This window comes from Amblyraja radiata, chromosome 19 (genome assembly GCF_010909765.2).
Source record: "Amblyraja radiata isolate CabotCenter1 chromosome 19, sAmbRad1.1.pri, whole genome shotgun sequence".
In the NCBI taxonomy this organism is placed as follows: Eukaryota; Metazoa; Chordata; class Chondrichthyes; order Rajiformes; family Rajidae; genus Amblyraja; species Amblyraja radiata.
Window position 1 is genome coordinate 24,827,909 of NC_045974.1, and position 18,625 is coordinate 24,846,533.

The 18,625-nt window shown below is 47.4% G+C and overlaps 1 protein-coding gene across 10 annotated transcripts in view; it reads right to left on the reverse strand.

Annotated features, from left to right (window-relative positions):
• Positions 1–4,198: 4,198 nt before the first annotated feature.
• The window catches only part of srgap1 (SLIT-ROBO Rho GTPase activating protein 1), a 159,219-nt gene continuing 144,792 nt past the window's right edge, over positions 4,199–18,625 (reverse strand). For 4 of the 10 annotated variants that reach the window (XM_033038086.1, XM_033038084.1, XM_033038081.1 and 1 more), the window contains exons 19-22: positions 17,030–17,210; positions 12,530–12,670; positions 6,745–7,078; positions 4,199–4,875 (exon numbers count right to left, since the gene is read on the reverse strand). In XM_033038086.1, coding sequence (XP_032893977.1) covers positions 4,504–4,875; positions 6,745–7,078; positions 12,530–12,670; positions 17,030–17,210 — 1,028 coding nt within the window. In that variant the 3' untranslated portion in view covers positions 4,199–4,503. The remainder of the gene's footprint in view (positions 4,876–6,744; positions 7,079–12,529; positions 12,671–17,029; positions 17,211–18,625) is intronic. The other 6 variants (XM_033038085.1, XM_033038082.1, XM_033038088.1 and 3 more) reach the window with 5 other exon arrangements.

Below are 18,625 nucleotides of genomic sequence, written 5' to 3' on the forward strand. Positions count from 1 at the left end.
ACTGTCGAGACGATTTTTTGCAGATGAACTCTAGTCCCATGTTAGGTCAGTTGTATAGATGCCTCTTCATCTGACACCTCACATTGGGGAGCGAGACCGAGAGCACAAAAAATCAATAACCCAACCTTCTCAAACATTATTGTTCTTTGGATGCCATGAGACTGTATCTTGAGCAGAATCCACGCGGTACAAGAACAGAAAAGTGATGCCTGCAGGAATTGCACTGTGACTTGGCAGGGTTTGGGGTAGGGTGGTGACAGGGTGATGTTTAGGGCCAGGCTTGTTGGTCTGTCGACCTGTGCTGAAACATTTGAACTCACCAAACTCATCTTTAGCTTAATTTAAGATAGACACAAAAAGCTGTAGTAACTCAGCGGGTCAGACAGCATCTCTGGAGAAAAGTAATAGGTGACGTTTCGGGTCCAGACCATTCTTCAGACAGTTTAATTTAGTTTAGTTTATTGTCACGTGTACTGAGGTACAATGAAAAGCGTTTTTGTTTCGTGCGATCCAGTCAGCGGAAAGACTACACGATTACAGTAAAGGCGTCCACAGTGTACTTATCCCATCATCTCCACGTAGCCCGATTCCATCCTTTCGTTCCTTGTCCAGTCCCTTCCTACCTAGGTCTGAGACACCTCGCACACCCGTTAACTCTTTAATCTCTCACTACTTACAGATGGGAACTGTTTTACAACAAAAATCCCCAGGAGTAATACGCAGGGTAACAAAAGGAAAACAGGACGGGTGCACTAAACATTTTTGCAGGGTTGCCGATAGGAACATTTTGTTCCTTGCAAACTATATGGCAACGTTTGACACTTGGATCGCAGGATTTGGGGCAAGGATCAACAGCCTGGTCCAACAAGTGAGGGTTGAAGGCTCGACAGTCGGTGGGACCTCACCTCAATGGCCCGACGGCATAACCGGGAGGGAGCCGCTGGAGACGACGGACACAAGGGCCGGTAGGAGGGTAATGCTTCCAGGGTCGGCTGAAGGAGATCCCCCCCCCCCTGCCACACAGAGATGACCAGGCGAGGATAGCCGAGGGACGTCGGTTCGCAGCAACTGCTCCAGTACACTGAGTGTGTGGGCCGACTTGACTTGGAATAATGCTACAATAAGTACAATACATGCAAAATGAATGTCACTGTGCAGTTGCATATGTGACAAATAAAGCAGCATTGAAGGGAACAAAAGAATGACTTCATCACTACTAGGCCTGGCTTCACCCCCCCCTCCCCCCCCCCCCGGCTCAATCGCAAGCCCCCAGTTATGACCTGTTCAATGTATGAGTGGCAATTTTCCTCTGATGTCAAGCAGATAGTTACAAAAGGTGCAGATAGAAGTAATGGCCCAAAGAAATGGTCAGATATATCGGTGCTGTTCTGAAGCCACATTGTTCTAAACTGTGAGAAATGGCAGATAGAGTTTAATCCAAGCGAGTGTGAGATGTTGCACTTTGGGAGGTCATATGCAAGGGGAAAATACACAATTAATGGCATGACCCTTAACGACATTGATGTACAGAGGAGTCTTGGGATCCAAGTCCATAACTCCCTGAAAGTAGCAACTCAAGTCGACAGAATGGTAAGGAAGGCATATGGTAAGCTTGTTTCATAGGTCGGGGCATTGACTATAAGAGTCAGGAAGTCTTGATGCAGCTTTATAGGACTTTGGTTAGGCCTCATTTGGAGTACGGCGTGTAGGTACTGAGTGCAGTTCTGGTCGCTTACAGGAAGATTGTGGATGTTTTGGAAAGGGTGCTGAGGAGTTTACCAGAATGATGCCTGGATTATGGGGAATATAGGGAGAAGTTGGACAGACTTGGATTGTTTTCTCTGCAACACCTGAGGCTATGGGGAGACCTGATAGAAGTATATAAAATCATGAGAGGTATCGACAGAGTAGTCAGACAGAATCATTTGCCCAGAATGGAAAGCGTAAATACTAGAAGGCATGGCTTTAAAGATGAGATGGACAAATTTTGAAAGGCGATATGCGGGGCAAGTTTTTTTTACACAGAGGGTAGTGAGTGTCTGGAACGCGCTGACAGGGGCAGATACGTTAGTGGCGTTTAAAATACTTTGGGATAAGCATAAGGATATACAGGGAATGGAGGGATATGGGTCATGTGCAGGTAGACAAGAGATGGTCTGGGCATCATGTTCAGCAGACATTGTGGGCCGAAGGGCCTGTTCGTATGCTATGTTCTATCTACCCTGCAAGCAGCAAGCATGTAACTTACACCAGAAGGCTGAGCCATGCAAATAAATACTAAAGTAAGGTGTAATGGTGGTCTTTATACAGACAAAAATGTTCTAAACATCAAGGTGACCAAATAAAACAAAAGTGAGTATCCTCTCTGCACTGATTAGAATTGTCTGTAAAAAGGGTAAGGTTGTCTGTCTAGAGTCTTTTTAGTTTAGTTTAGAGATATCAGACAGAAACAGGCCCTTCGGCCCACAGAATCCACGACGACCAGCGATCCCCATACACTAACTCCATCCTACACACTGGGGACAATTTTCAATCTTTACCAAAGCCAATTAAGCTACAAACCTCTACGTCTTTGGAGTGTGGGAGGAAACCGGAGCACCCGGAGAAAACCCACGCGGTCACGAGGGGAACGTACAAAGAAGCACCCGTAGTCAGGATCGAACCTGGGTCTCTGGTGCTGTAAGGCAGCACCTATACCGCTACGCCACCGTGCCATCCAGTCAAGCAAAAAGGGGAAAGGAGGAACCTGTTTTGATCATTGATATATAGTCCCATTTACATTACCCTGTTGGCAACCCAGGGCTGGACCTGCTCCCGAAGAGTGAAAGGCTAGAGGGAATATGGCTATGGAGATTGTTCTGACTTCAAGCTAGTTAAAGCGTGTTAGTCTCACTAGTTCCCATGGCCGTGGAAGTGCAATTAAACCCTTCAGCTCACCGCTGCCATTCAAAGTCAAGTGACGGTGATCTGGAAAGAGAAGCACATTTCATCTTTTTTTCTGGTCTATGGAGCCAACCAGAAATGGTGACACTACAGCAAAGGAGATGGTGAAAGGTTGATCAGACAAGGGCTGTTTTCTGCTAAAAAGCATCTAAGTAGGAAGGCCAAAGGCACTTCTTTGGGTGCGTGAAACTAATTCCTCAAAGTATAGACAGTGTGGAAGGCAGTGGTCGACTTGTGTAACATAGAAACAAGCCCTTCAGCCCAACTCATCCATACTGACCAACATGACTACAGCTCTTCCAAAGAATTGGATGCTCCTCATGAAGAGTGTCCTTAACTCCTCATCATCTCTTCATTTCCAAATGTCAAACTGCCGACAGACCTACTTTGCAGAAACAAGGAACTGCAGATGCTGGTTAATACACAAAAGGGACACAAAGTGCTGGAGTAACTCAGCGTGTCAGGCAGTATCTCTGGAGAACATGGGTAGGTGACATTTCGGGTCAGGACTGCAGATATGTGTGAACTGACAAAGGCATTGGCAAGGCATTTAGGGCGGAACAGTGGCACAGCTGCTGGAGCTGCTCCATCACAGCGCCAGAGACCCAGGTTCGATCCTGACGTCGGATGCCGTCTGTGTGGATTTTGCACGTTCTCCCTGTGATTTCCACCGGGTGCTCGTTAATTGGCCCCTGTAAATTGTGTGTCGGGAGTGGATGCGAAAGTGGGATAACATAGAACTAGTGTGAACGGGTGATCGATGGTCAGTGTCGATGGACCCGTTTCCATGCTGTACATCTAAGCCCTGCAAGAGGGCACACACGCACGACCGGGGCAAGGCCCTGGTTTCACAGTAAATCAGACATTCGGCCTTCCTTCAGGCCGCAATCGTAGGGTTCAAGTCATCAGCTTGTGGAGAAGGCTGAAGGAGCTGCACAGATAATGGTGTCATCATGGCTCCTCAAATGTCTGTGGACACAAGAGTGTGAAGGCAGCGGGGGGGGGGGGGGGGGGGGGGGGGGGGAGCGGATACCCAGAGACTCATTCCATTGCAAAGCAGCGCTTTCCCCAACGTATACCCAGCAGCAGGGCCAGAGGGATGTTAATAAGAGTGCAGGAAGGAAGCAAAGTCATTCACAACCCAAAGCATTCGGCCACAATTGAGGTCTCGAACGATGGATGTTTCCCATCAATTCTCAGCAAAGGGGAACTCACAGTCCACAATCCATTCCCCTCTGCATATAAGTAATCAGCCTGACGAGTTGGGGTCTTTATCTTACATTGTTTTTCTCTCTCCTTTTAACCATTCCGTTTAAAAGAAGAAGTCACCTGTTGCAGCATAAGATTCAAGTCTTGTTAACGTCAGTGTTAAGTTGCACCTTGAAACAGTCCAGTTTGAGATGTAATTCAAATGCCCTGTTAAGTTACTACCGAGACATATATTCTAACACTGAAAGAATACATCTCCAGTTATAAACATTAAAATATCAATATTCCTGGCGTTATCCAGGCCAGCGTCGTTGATCCACAGAAGGACATCAGTATCGGCCCCAACGTTTGTTACATGGTGCAGGATTTGTCCGTGGAGGTCTGAACCGTAGGCGTAGGTCCCACGCTGGGATTGGTCTTGGGCAGGACCACGGGTTTGGGCCTGAGGGCGGGGGGCTTCAGCTGCACGCCCATCCGAGGCGAGAGCACGGGCTTGAAGGAGCTCACGGGGTCACTGGAGGAACTGGTGCTCCGCCGGATGGCGGGCTCGGTGCCCTTGGGTCCGGCTGTGGTGTGGAGCGGGCTCCTAGCGTCCAGCCCCAGGGCCATCTTCTTCTGCTCCAGTGTGTCCAGCACCACGTCGGGGGCGTGCTTGGCCGTGCTCTGTCTCTCCAGCTCGCGCAGCTCGTTCAGCGCCGTGTTCATCGTCTCCTCGATGTCCTGCTGGGGATCAAACACACAACATTGTCCTTCCTTTCTGAAGACGCAACTTCCACAGATGAAATCTTTTACCTACTTTATACTATTACCAAAATTATCAATTCTGGAGATGCAAGGAACTGCAGATGCTGGTTTACGAAAAGAGACACAAAGTGCTGGAGTAACTCAGCGGGTCAGGCAGCGTGTAGTTTTAGATTTAGTTTTGGAGATGCAGCGTGGAAACAGACCTTTCAACCGACCGAGTCCACGCCGACCAGCGATCACCTGTATGGTTCTATTCTCCACACTAGGGACAATTTACAGAAACAACTTAACCTACAAACTTGCACATCTCTGGGATGTGGGAGGAATCCGGAGCACCCGGAGTAAAGCCACACGTGTGAAAACGCACACCTCCAGATTCAGGGACTGTTTCTTCCCAGCTGTTATCAGGCAACTGAACCATCCTATCAACACGAAGTCCTGTCTTCCCATTTGCCTCATTGGAGACACTCAGATTATCTATAATTGGACTTTACTGGACCCTATCTTGCACGATACGTTATTCCCTTTATCCTGTATCTGTACACTCTGGATAGCTCGATTGCAATCATGTATCGTCTTTCTGCTGACTGGATAGCACGCAACTAGCTACTGTCCGATTCACCTCGACTCCATTGAGCTTTATGGTACTGATGCGCTACAATCCTGAGGACTATATTCTGCACTAAACTATCTATGTTCTCCAGAGATGCTGCCTGACCCGCTGTTACTCCAGCACTCTGTGCCTTTGTCCTCAGCCTGCAGCTGCAGTTCCATGTTTGTGCCTTTGTTTAAGTGTCTTACTGAAGGTTGTCATGAAACATGAAACCCATGGAATCAAAGTTAAGGGCCTGTCCCACTGTACGAGCTAATTCAAGAGCTCTCCCGAGTTTAAAAAAAATCAAACTCGTGGTAAGTACGTAGAATGTACGTAGCGGGTACGTCGGAGCTCGGGACGTCTCTTAGCGGCTCGCAATGCTAACGGCAGGTACTCGGGAAACGCGGTAAGCTCGTGAAGACTCGTGAAGATTTTTCAACATATTGAAAAATGTCCACGAGAGCCCCGAGTACCTACGAGTGGCTATTACCATAATTCTCCGAGTTCGAATCAGGGGAAACTCGGGAGAACTCTTGAATTAGCTCCTACAGTGGGACAGGCCCTTTATAGTGGTTACACTGTTCTGAAACAGAATGGTGTCAGGTTTGGGGAGGAATCTCAGTGGTATCTTTGCCTATACCTAACCGGCAATCACCAAACCGCTTATCTAAAAATTTCCGTGCTGGTGTCTGCGGGAGCTTGCCGTGTACAAATTGGACGCCTCACTTCCTATACTACACATCCCAAAGACTTGCTGGTTTGTAGGTTAATTGGCCCTCTGTAAATTGCCCCTAGTCTATAGGGAGTGGATGTGAAAGTGGGATAACATAGGGCTAGTGTGAACGGGTGATCAATAGTAGGCATGGACTCGTTGGGCCGAAGGGCCTGTTTCCCTGCTGTATCTCTCAACTGAACTAAACTAAATTTAGGATTCAGATTTAGTTAGAGAGCAAACAGAGTCAATCATTGCCTTCAAAAATCCATCGTGTCAGAGATTGATTGGGGTAAGAGCAGGCAAACGGGACTGATAACAGCCACCACAAACTTGGTGGGCCAAATAAACTCTGCATGTCCAACCTGTCAATACCTCGACTCCGTAAAGCAACATTCAGTGACTGAAATACATAGAACAGATGAATCAGGTCACATTTGAACGCAAGGATGGTTTAGAACAGCAAAGGTACAGGAAAGGTTGCAGTGAGTGGTGGAAATGGTCAGAGGAGAAGAAAGAATAAAGCCATGCATGCACGGACCTGAGCGATTGCCTTGGGGTCCAGAGGTTTATGCTCACTGAAGCTGGAGTATTGACCCGAGGACGTAGACCTTCGGATTGGCGGGCTCTCAATCTTTCTGACACCCTCGTGGCGGCTAATGTTGGGGAGACCCCCTCGAAGGCGGCGCTCTGGGCTGTCAACTGTAACGCTGCGGCTCTGCAGGAAAAGGCGGGTGGTGGCGTGGGACGGCGTGATCGGAGGGCCACTCTCCCCTGAGCTACTTACTAAGCCGTGCATCGGGTGCACCGTGCAATGCCCTTCGCTTGCTCGCAACGGGCGGCGGCTGGCAGGCAGCTCCGACCGCTTCTTCTGCCTGGACCAGAGAGATAAAAGAACAATGTCAGACATTCCTGTCACAGTGTTCCCGTGACCAAGTAGACCAGAGCACTTGACTCATTTAGCTGAATGGAGATTAGTTGAGTGGAGTTGAGTTTGGTTGAGTGTAGGTTAGTTTAGTGTAGTTGAATTGAGTGTAGTCGAGTGGAGTTGAGTGTACGTGTAGTTGGGTTCAGTGTAGTTTACTGTAGTTGAGTTACGTGTACGATAGTTTAGTGTAGTGTAGTTGAGTTGAGCATTGTTGAGTTCAGTTGAATGTAGTTGAGTTTATTGTAGTTTAGAATAGGTGAGGAGTAAAATGTGGATTAGTAATATGTTGGACACAGCACACCTGGAAGAAATGAGACTCCTCCTAATAGATAAACAAGACCAATTCTTAACGAGTTGGTCTCCATTTATTGATTTCTTGGATTCATGTGGTGCAACAGTATCGTAAAAATTAAATGTTTCAGGTATGGGTGAAAGATGATCAACAATATAAAAACTCATCTCCTTGCGGCTATTTGATAATCTCCTTCTCGTTTATTTATTTTCCTCACTGTCTTTTTCTTTATTATTTACACACACTACACTTTTCTCTATTCTTTACTATCTCTTTCTTTCTTATTTCTCTCTTTAAAAAAAATTAAAAATGAAGTTGTACAGAGAATGTATTATGTTGGCATATTTTTGGCACCTGTAAAAAGGTACCACTGTATGTACTTATTTCTAATAAATTAAAAAAAAAAAAAGAATAGGTGAGTTTAGTGCAGTTGAGCTGATTTTTGCATAGTTGAGTTGATTTTAGTCAGGGCTGCCAACACGCTTTTGGCGTGAGACTCACACCCTGGAGCAATTTCTCACGCCCACGACCGAGTTCTTACGCTGAGTTCAGTCCCTGCGCAATTTGTCCCTTAGCGCCGCGTGCCAGGGATGTGTGCGGTCCGGGGAAGCGCGTCAGTTGGCGGCTGTGAGTGACGGCCATGGATTATTAATTAAGTATAAATACGAGGAGTCCTCAGTAGTGTGTTTAGATCTTTTGCAAACTGTTCCCAATATGCAATATACGGGTTTTCGGCCCCTAACCCGAAAAACCGCGTTTTTTTTTTTCAATTCGTTTTTGCGGGGTCGGGGCAGGCGAGCCGACCTGAGAACTGCAGCCAGTCCCTGGGACGCGAGCTGATCTGGGAACGTCAGCCAGTCCCTGGGCACGCAGAATGCCAACTTAATCATCATGGACAAATTGTGCATGTTGCATAACTGACTCTATACAGATCTGAATGGGCTTAAAATTACCATTTAAGCCAAATTGCTCCCACTTTCCACATTTTGAATGTGGAATGTGGAAAGCTTCGGCCATGGAGCACTTCGGACAGTGCGAGTGTCCCGGGCCGTCGGAAGCGCCGCTGCCGCGAGAGTCTCTGTGCCGAAGGGACAGACTCTCAAAGCGAGGTGGAGAGAGAGAGGGGGGAAGGAGACAGGGAGAGAGTGGGGAGAGAGAGAGGGGGGTGAGTGAGGTGGGATGGGGAGAGTGAGGTGGGACGGAGAGAGGGGGAAGAGAGAGAGAGAGGGGGGAGAGAGATGGTAGAGAGAGAGAGGGGGAGAGAGGAGAGAGAGGAGAGAGAGGGGGAGAGAGTGAGAGGGGGAGACAGGGGAGAGAGAGGGGTGAGAGGAGAGACAGAGAGGGAGAGAGGAGAGAGAGAGGGGAAAGAGAGATGGAGGGGAGAGAGAGAGGGGGGTTGAGAGGAGAGAGAGTGCATTCTGGAGGACAACCAGTGGCTGCTGGAAGTAAGTACCAAGCACTGGGTAGAAACGGTGGAAGACTGTGGACTTCAAATGGGGGTGGTTGGAGAAAGCATCCTGCTTGCCTGCTAGATTTTCACTTACTGTAACTGCAGGAAAAATGTTCCCGATGTTGGGGGAGTTCAGAACCAGGGGTCACAGTTTAAGAATAAGGGGTAGGCCATTTAGGAATGAGATGAGGACAAACTTTCTTCACGCAGAGAGTTGTGAATCTGTGGAATTCTCTGCCACAGAAGACAGTGCAGGCCAATTCACTGGATGTTTTCAAGAGAGAGTTACATTTAATTCTTGGGGCTAACGACATCAAGGGATATGGGGAAAAAACAGGAAAGAGGTACTGATTTTAGATGAATAGCCATGATCATATTGAATGGCAGTGCTGGCTCGAAGGGCCGATGGCCTATTCCTGCACCTATTTTCTATGTTTCTATGCTTGAGTATATGGCAATAAAACTCGACCACTTGATTTTGAGGTATAATGTAGTCATAGAGTGATACAGTGTGAAAACAGGCCCTTCGGCACAACTTGCCCACACCCGCCAACATGTCCCAGCTACGCCACCTGTTTTTGGTCCATACCTCCAAACCTGTCCTATCCATGTATCAGTCTAACTTTTTCTTAAATGTTGGGATGGTCCCTGCCTCAACTACCTCCTCTGGCAGCTTGTTCCATACACCCATCACCCTTTGTGTGGATAAAGTTACCCCTTAAAAAGTTACCTCTTAAAAATACTTCATACAAAAAACATTGAAATCATACTTCTACAGTGCACTAAAACATGATTTTAATACATCGAATTTCAAAAAGTTCCTACCCTTGGAGTGGGGACATCCTTCCTCCACACCCTCTCCCCACTCGGTTGCTCTACTCCCTCACCGGGTACCCCCAAGGCTAGTGGTCAGTGATCGCACAGCCTCCCCCCTTTCAAAAATGCTCCAATCCAATCTAAAGCATATATATTGTATTCAAGTGTAAGTTAAAAGACTCGCTGCAGTATGTCACCATATTGCACAATTCCAATGGGGGGGGGGGGGGGGGAGGGGAGGAGGGTGTCCCCCTCCCGTTGGGGTCAAAAACACTCCAATCCAACCCTCCTCCTCCCCCCCCCCCCCCCCCCCCCCCACCCCCCCCCCCCCCCACCCCCCCCCGGTCGCTTCGCTCCCTCGGGCTTGGTCTCTCGCAATTTCTCACTCCCAACTCTCACCCAATGTTGGCAGCCCTGTTTTAGTGCAGTTTAATATAGTTGAGTTTAGTGTAGTTAAGTTCAGTTGAGGGTAGCTGAGTGTAGTGTAGTTGAGTGTAGTTGTTAATTCTAGACAAATTGGAGAGGCCAGGACACTAAAATTGAGTAAAGGCTTCTGGGCTGTTAGGCCATTTGGTCAATTTAAATGTGCTTTCCGCAGAAATAGGACAAGCTGCAGAATGGTGCCAGTTTGTCTAGAGCCTAGATAAGAGCTGCAGGAAGAGAATGGAAACATCTGCAGGTCCTAACAATTAGGTGCAAATCGCATGGAATGGATTGGATGAATGCAAACCAGACATGCACATTGTATATAATGTTGCAAAGCTTTACTTTGCTAGATGTTGATTGGATGAAGTATTGAGTCTTGTCTGGTGTTCTTGCATAGCAAGGCACATGTTGCGAGATTTGTTTCCTTTTGGAAGTACTGTTTGATAACATTGCATTAGTCACTATATTATTGGGTTAGGGAAATGTCTATCATATACTGTGTTAATCATATACTGTGTTATTGGAGGAGCAGTACCTCATATTTGCGCCCCAGCGGTATGAACATTGACCTCTAATTTCAGGTAGTCCCTACTTTCTCCTCCCCTTCTCAGCTCTCCCTCAGCCCAGTCCCCACCTCTTCCTTTTTTCCTCCCGCCCCCCCCCCCCCCACCCTCATATCTGTTTGAAGAAGGGTCTCAACCCGAAACATTGCCTATTTCCTTTGCTCCATAGATGCTGCCTCACCTGCTGAGTTTCTCCACCTTTTTTGTCTACCTGTGTTAATCGATATCTGTTATTGGACTGTAAAGAAACCACCCCCATGTGGTTCGGCCCCTCAAGGTTCGGGGACCTATAAAAGACCGCTCCCACGAGGTCCTGTGTCGATATTCTGGGAGAGCGCTTGGGACTGAGTGACCTTCTGGAGTGTCTCTGCTTGAGCGAGGCTAAGAGGGCTTGGCCAGGCAGATACGAGGATCGAACCCGCGGTGGTTAGGTATAGTAGTGGGAACTGTAATTGTGTTTTGTCAAAATAAAGTTTAGATGCGTAAGTGCTTGACTCAGTGATTTTTGACTGAAACTAGACTGGGGGGGAAGCTTAGAACGAGTTATTTACATAGTGTAGTTGAGTGTAGTGTAGTGTAGTTTAGCGTAGTGTGGTTTAGAGTAGTTGAGGTTAGTGCAATTGAGTTTAGTGCAGTTTAGTTTAGTGTAGTTTAGAACAATTGAGTTTAGCATAGATTAGTATGATTGGGTTGAGTTTAGTATAGTTTAGTGGAGTTGAGTTGCAGAGCCCAGGTAGAGCATGCAAACTCCACACAGACAGCACCCGAGATCAGTATTAAACCCAGGTCTCTGGTGCTGTAAGGCAGCAGCTCTACCAGCTGTGCCACTGGGCCACCCAGGTTAAATAAAGTTTGTTTACCAATACAACTGTACCAGTGAGTAATTTAAGAAGTAGAAACAAGAAACTGCAGGTGCTTATTTACCAAGGAAAGACACAAAGTGCTGGAGTAACTCAGTGGGTCAGGCAGCATCATTGGAGACCATGGATAGGTGGTGTTTCGGGTCGGGACCCTTCTTCAGACCTATCCATGTTCTCCAGGGATGCTGGCTGACCTGCTGAGTTTCTCCAGCACTCTGTGTCTTTCAGTGGGTAATTTAAATTGTTTCCATCCATGAGCACAACAGTGGAATGATCCTTGCGAAAGATTTAGTTTTAGATATAGAGTGGACACAGGCCCTTCACCCACCGAGACCGTACTGACCAACAATCACCCCGTACACTAGTTCTATCCTACACAGTAAGGACAATTTATAGAAGCCAACTAACCTACAAAGCTGCACGTCATTGGAGGAAAACGGAGAACCTGGAGAAAACCCACGCAGTCACAGGGGGAACATGCAAACTCTGTACAGAAAATACCTGATATCAGGATTGAACCCGGGTCTCAGGCACTGCAAAGCAGCAGCACTACCAGCTGCACCACTGTGCTGCCCAGGTTAAATAAACTTTGTTTACTTCACAAAGTTAAGTTAAGTTAAGTTAAGTAAAATTTAATTGGAATCTGAGTGAAACTTTTCACACAAATGGTGGTGGGTGTACAGAACGAGCTGCCAGAAGAGGTAGTTGAGGCTGGTACTATCGCAATGTTTAAGAAACATTTAGGCAGGTACATGGATAGGACAGGTTTAGAGGGATATGGGTCAAACGCAGGCAGGTGGGACTAGTGTAGATGGGGCATGTTGGTCGGTGTGGGCAAGTTGAGCCGCAGGACTTGTTTCCATGCTGTATGACTTGCACTATCACTGTGCCAGTGGGTAATTGCTTTAATCTCTAGATACAACAGTGGAAAGGTCCCGATGAAAGAACCAATGAAGCGAGCGGGTGAACCGGTGATGGGACAGATTCAGACCTTGCTGTGTAAACATCGGGAATGCAGCGATCAATGGGAGAGGTGACGTCGTTCTTCATGGACAACTTGTCATCCGTTGCCGCCCCGCTACTGGCCTCGCTGTTGGCTTTCTGGCTCAGCGTGTCAGAGAAGGTGTCGTCCCTGGAAGAAAGCACGGCCAAGAGACTTTCCCAAGGGCACAAGTCATGGGCAAAACGCCGACACCTTTATACATTACTGAGCCCATGTGCGGCTGATGTTAAACATGTCAAAGCTGCCGTGACCATCCACTTGTTAACAAATCAATAAGAAATTGAGCTAAAAGTCAGTGCAATACTTGCTCCTTACTGTTCTCCCCCAATGGTTAAAATGAAAAGCAGCATTGGTTATGTGGTTAGGTACAAGCTGGAAAGGGTGCAGAGAAGATTTATGAAGATGTTGCCAGGACTCGTGGGCCTGAGCTATAGGGAGAGGTGGTGCAGGCTAGGACTCTGTCCCTTGGAGCGCAGGAGGATGATCTTATGGAGGTGTACAAAATCATGAGAGGAATAGATTGGGTAAACGCTTACCCAGAGTAGGGGAATTGAGAACACAGGTTTAAGATGAGGGGGATGGGGGGGAGGTGGGGGGGAACGATTTGATAGGAACCTGAGGGGTAACTTTTTCACACAAAGGGCGGTGGGTGAATGGAACGAGCTGCTGGAGGAGGTAGTTGAGGCTGGGACTATCACAATATTTAATAAACATTTAGACAGGTACATGACAGGACATGGGCCAAATGCAAGCCAGTGGGATTAGTGTAGATGGGACATGTTGGTCAGTGTGGGTAAGTTGGGCCGAAGGGCCTGTTTACACACTGTTTGACTGTGACTATAAGCAGTTTAGTTTAATCTATTTAACTACACTAAACTTAATAAACAAAACTACGCTCAGTCTGCCTAAACCTACCTGATCTCTCGGTTGCTAAACGCTTTAACTCCCCCTCCCATTACCACACTGACTTTTCTGTCCTGGGTCTCCTCCACTGTCAGAGTGAGGCCCAGTGCGAATTGGAGGAACAGCACCTCATATTTTGCTTGGGCAGCTTACACCCCAGCAGTATGAACATTGACTTCTCCAACTTCGTAACCCTTGCTTTCCCTCTCTCTCCATCCCCCCCCCCCTTCCTAATTCTCTGACCAGTCTAATTCTCCAACTACATTGTATCTGTTTGCTTTGTTGTCACCTTCTCCCAACTAACAATGATCTATTCTACATTTTCCTTGAACTGCATTCCCTTTGTCCTGTTTTCACACCTTACACTTCCTTATCTTTACACTGCCTAATCTATGTACCTCCCACTCCGCTGACATCAGTCTGAAGAAGGATCTTAACCCGAAAACATCACCCATTCCTTCTCTCCAGCGATGCTGCCTGTCCCTGTGAGTTACTCCAGCTTTTTGTGTCTATCTTTGATTTAAACCAGCATCTGCAGTTCCTTGTGGAAAAAAAACTAATTGTTCACTTCTTCAGACAGAAATTACAGGTGGAAGAGGGGGGGGGTTTACTAAACTGGAGGCGAGGAAAGGTCAAACCAAATCAGGGCCAACAACAGATGACCTCAGGAAGGTTGGAGCCCACAATGGCCCATTGTTGGGTGGGGAAGGTGTGATAACAAGATGGATACAAGAATGCAAACAGTGGAACTGGTGGGACGTCCAAGGAGGGGGGAGAGAGGGAAAGGGAGGGAATGCTGAGATCACATGTTCCCTTCTATATACACAACCAATGCTGCTTTTCCACTTTAACCATCGGGGAAGAACAGTAAGGAGCAAGAAACAATATTGCATTTACTTTTAGCTCAGTTTAATATCTTACCAAAGCCAAGGCACTTCACTGCTCAAAGTCAATTCAATATTGTGACCTAGGCAGTTCATGTGGTGGTGAATGTAGTGACCAAATCACACAGAGGAAGCCCCCACATGCACCAATGTGGAGACTAGCCTCTGACTTTAAAAAACCCCACCATTAAACATAGAACAGTACAGCACAGGAACAGGCCCTTCGGCCCACAATGTCTGTGGTGATCATGCTGCCCAGACCACCCCTTATCTGCCTGCACATAATCCATATCCCATCATTCCCTCCATATCCATTTGCTTACCCAAACATCTATTAAATGCCACTATCATATCTGCCTCCTTCAGTAACCCCGCCAGCATGTTCCAGGCACCCACTCCCCTCTATGTAAGAAAAAACTTGCCTCTCACTCATTTCCTTTCAACTTTGCCCCTCTCACCTTAAACATATGCCCTCAAGGATTTGATATTTCTAGCCTAGGGGAAAAAAGGTTCTGACTGTCCACCCTATCTATGCCTCTCATAGTACTATACACTTCTATCAGGTCTCCCCTGCATTCCAGAGAAAAGAATCCAAGTCTGTCCAACCTCTCCCTGCAGCTGAAACCCTCAAATCCAAACATCAATCCAGTATACCTCCTCTGCACCCTTTCTAAAGCCTTCAAAATCCTTCCCATAATGGGGCCACCATGAACTGCACACAATACTCCAAATATAAACTTAGCTTTAAAAAAATGGGAGTCAAAGCACACTGCCTGATTCCTTAAATATGCTCTAAATTTAATTTGACCTGCCTAATCCCTACATCCCGAGTCCCTTGCACTCTCATGTATCCCAGCTTTGAACAGATTCAAACATTCATACTTTCAGGGTGTAGAGAATTCTGAAGATTCTTCGCTTGCAGAGAAAAGAAATATCTCCTCACCTTTTAAATGGCCACCGTCTTATTCTGAAACTATGCCCTCTGGTTTCAGGAGATAAAGTGATCTCATACTACTGAACCATTCTATCACTAACTTGTGTGTGGTCCTAACCAACCATCCACCTCATTGAAACCCTCGGACTGTCTTTAATAGGTCTTTACTGGACATTATCTTGCACTAAACTTTATTCCCTTTATCTGGACACTGTGAATGTAATCATAGTTTAGTTTAGTGATATGGCGTGGAAACAGTGTAGATGCAGATCACGAAACTGCAGATGCTGGTTTATAACAAAGATAAACACAAAGTGCTGGAGTAACTCTGTGGAAATAAAGGATGGGTGACGTTTCGGTTCGGGAAGAAGGGTCCCGACCCGAAAAGTCATCCATCCTTTCACCCCAGAGATGCCGTCTGACCCACTGAGTTACTCCAGCACTATCTTCAGAATGGAAACAGGTCCTTTGGCCCACCGAGTCCATTCCGACCAGCGATCACTCATACATTCATTCTATCCTGCACACTAGGGGAAATTTTACCTACAAACTTGCATGTCTCTTTGGAATGTGGGTGGAAACCGGAGCACCCGGATAAAGCGCAGGCGGTCACAGGGAGAACGTGCAAACTCCACACAGACAGCACTCGAGGTCAGGATCAAAACCAGGTTTCTAGCGCTATGCTGTGCTGCCCACATAATCACGTATAGTCTTTTGGCTGACTGGATAGCACGTTGTAAAAAAAGCTTTTCAGCTCAGTAGTACCCGTGATAATAGTAAACTAAACAAAAACTAAACTGCTGGAGGAGCAGGTCAGGCAGCACCCGTAGAGGGAATATTCAGACATTTTGGTTCAGGACCTTGAGTCTGAAGCAGTCACCTGACCCAAAACATTGTGCGACAATTTCCCTCCACAGACAGAGAGCTCACAGACCTTTCCCCAACGCAGAGGATTCTAAGATGACATGGCATAGGGTTAAGATGAGGGAGGGGGGGGGGGGGGGGGAGACATTTAACAGGGTCCTTAGGGGCAACTTCTTCACTCAGAGAACCGTCTATATCTAGAATGAGCTGGCAGAGGAAGCTATAGAAGCAGATATAATTAGATTTTCCTGGATAGTAATATTTTTCATAGTATCTCGTGATAATAAGAAACTAATGCCAACCATGGGTTTGGAATCAGGATCAGGATGAGCCACTTGAGAGTGAGATGATGAAGAATAGGGCGGCACAGAGACCTGGGTTCAATCCTGACTATAGGTGCTATCTGAATGGAGTTTGTACGTTCTCCCTGTGACCCCGTGGGTTTTTCTCCAGGTGCTCCGGTTTCCTCCCACACTCCAAAGACGTGCAGATTTGTAGGTTAATTGGATTTGTAAAATTGTAAATTGTCCCTAGTGTGTAGGATAGTGCTGGTGTACGGGGTGATTGGTCGGGGCGGACTCCGTGGGCTGAAGGGCCTGTTTCCACGCCGTATCTCTAAGGTCTAAAGTAAAGAATTACTTCTCCCCGAGGTTTATGAATCTTTAGAACTCTCTACCCCAAAGAGCTATGGATTCAGATAAGTTCTAGGAGCAGATTAGGCCATAAAGTCCACTCTACCATTCAATCATGGCTGATCTAATTTTTCCCTCTCAACCTAATTCTCCTGCCTTCTCCCCATAACCCCCAACATCAAAGATCACCAAGTAAACCCCAGATCACCAGGTAAATTCAAGGCTGAGACGTGAGAGAGTGTGTAGACTTAGGATTAAGGACATCACTTACATGTCTTGCACGACTATGTACTGATGGGGTACAAGGCCATCGACTCCATTATGCCTCCCCTCCCACCAGTCCTCAGATGCTCTGTGATACAGCAGCAGAGAAGCCCCTTTCTTAAACGACAACTCTCGCGCTGATCTTCCTGCGTAGTCGAACTTGGCTATTGCTTCGATAGGTTCACCTTCTGAAAGAGATAAAAAAGGACATGATGTAGACTCTGCCCTCACGCAGCCAGCAATGGGGAATCCACCAGCCGTGTAGCTTCCTCCTAGAGGTAGACATAAAACGCTGGAGTAACTCAGCGGGACAGGCAGCATCTCTGGAGAGAAGGAAAGGATGACTTTTCGGGTCAAGACCCATCTTCAGAAGTTTGGTTTCAGAAGGATGACACGAAACGTCACCCATTCCTTCTCTCCTGAGAAGCTGCCTGTCCCGCTGAGTTACTCCAGCGTTTTATGTCTATCTTCGGTTTAAACCAGCATCTGCAGTTCCTTCCTACATAGTTTCCTCCCGAGGTCAGCGCCACTAGTAAATACTGCGGTGAACCAACCAGGGGGCCACAGTGGCACAGCTGTGGATGTTGTGTCCCCACTCTCCCACCCCGTCATCCGCATGCAGGAGGTTTCAGCAGGGATCAGGGGTAATAATAATAATAATGGATGGGATTTATATAGCGCCTTTCTAATACTCAAGGCGCTTTACATCGCATTATTCATTCACTCCTCAGTCACACTCGGTGGTGGTAAGCTACTTCTGTAGCCACAGCTGCCCTGGGGCAGACTGACGGAAGCGTGGCTGCCAATCTGCGTCTACGGCCCCTCCGACCACCACCAATCACTCACACACATTCACACACAGGCAAAGGTGGGTAGGGCAAGCCCAGACCCACCGGCCCATGCAGGCTATCCGTGAACACCATCACCGACCCTTGTAGATGAGGGCCACCACAAGGACAGGGTTTTGAGTCCTTGGGGTTTGGCTTATGACGACATGCGGTAGTTCTGCACCGAGCCAGCAGGGGGACCTCAGGGCATGTTTTTTAAATGGCAGGAAAACGCAAAGAGGAACACACAGTGCTGGAGTAACTCAGCGGGTCAGGCAGCATCTCTGGAGAATCACCCACATCCATCGAGATGCTGCCTGACTCCCCGAGTTACTCCAGCACTCTGCGTTCTAAGCAAGATTTCAGCATCTGCAATTCATTGTGTCTCCAGGCTAAAGGAAGTCTTGCACATTTGCCAGTTGGAGGTAGATAAAAATGCTGGAGAATCTCAGCGGGTGAGGCAGCATCTCTGGAGTGAAGGAATAGGCAACGTTTCGGGTCGAGGCCCTTCTCCAGACCAGTTGGAGGTCATTTGTGAAAGGGAGGCAGAGAGAGAGAGACTGAGGGAGAGGGAAAGAAAGAGTGAGGGGGAAGACAAGGAGTGAACAAAGGGGAGAGAGAGTAAGCAAGGAAGAGATTGACAGATTGATGGAAAAAAGAGAGAAGAAGGGAGAGAGTGATGGGAGAGAGAGAATGAGAAAGTGATTGAGGGAGTGAGAAAGAGAGAGTGCCAGGAGAGAGTGTGAGCACAGGGGAGAGAGGGAGAGAAAGAATGA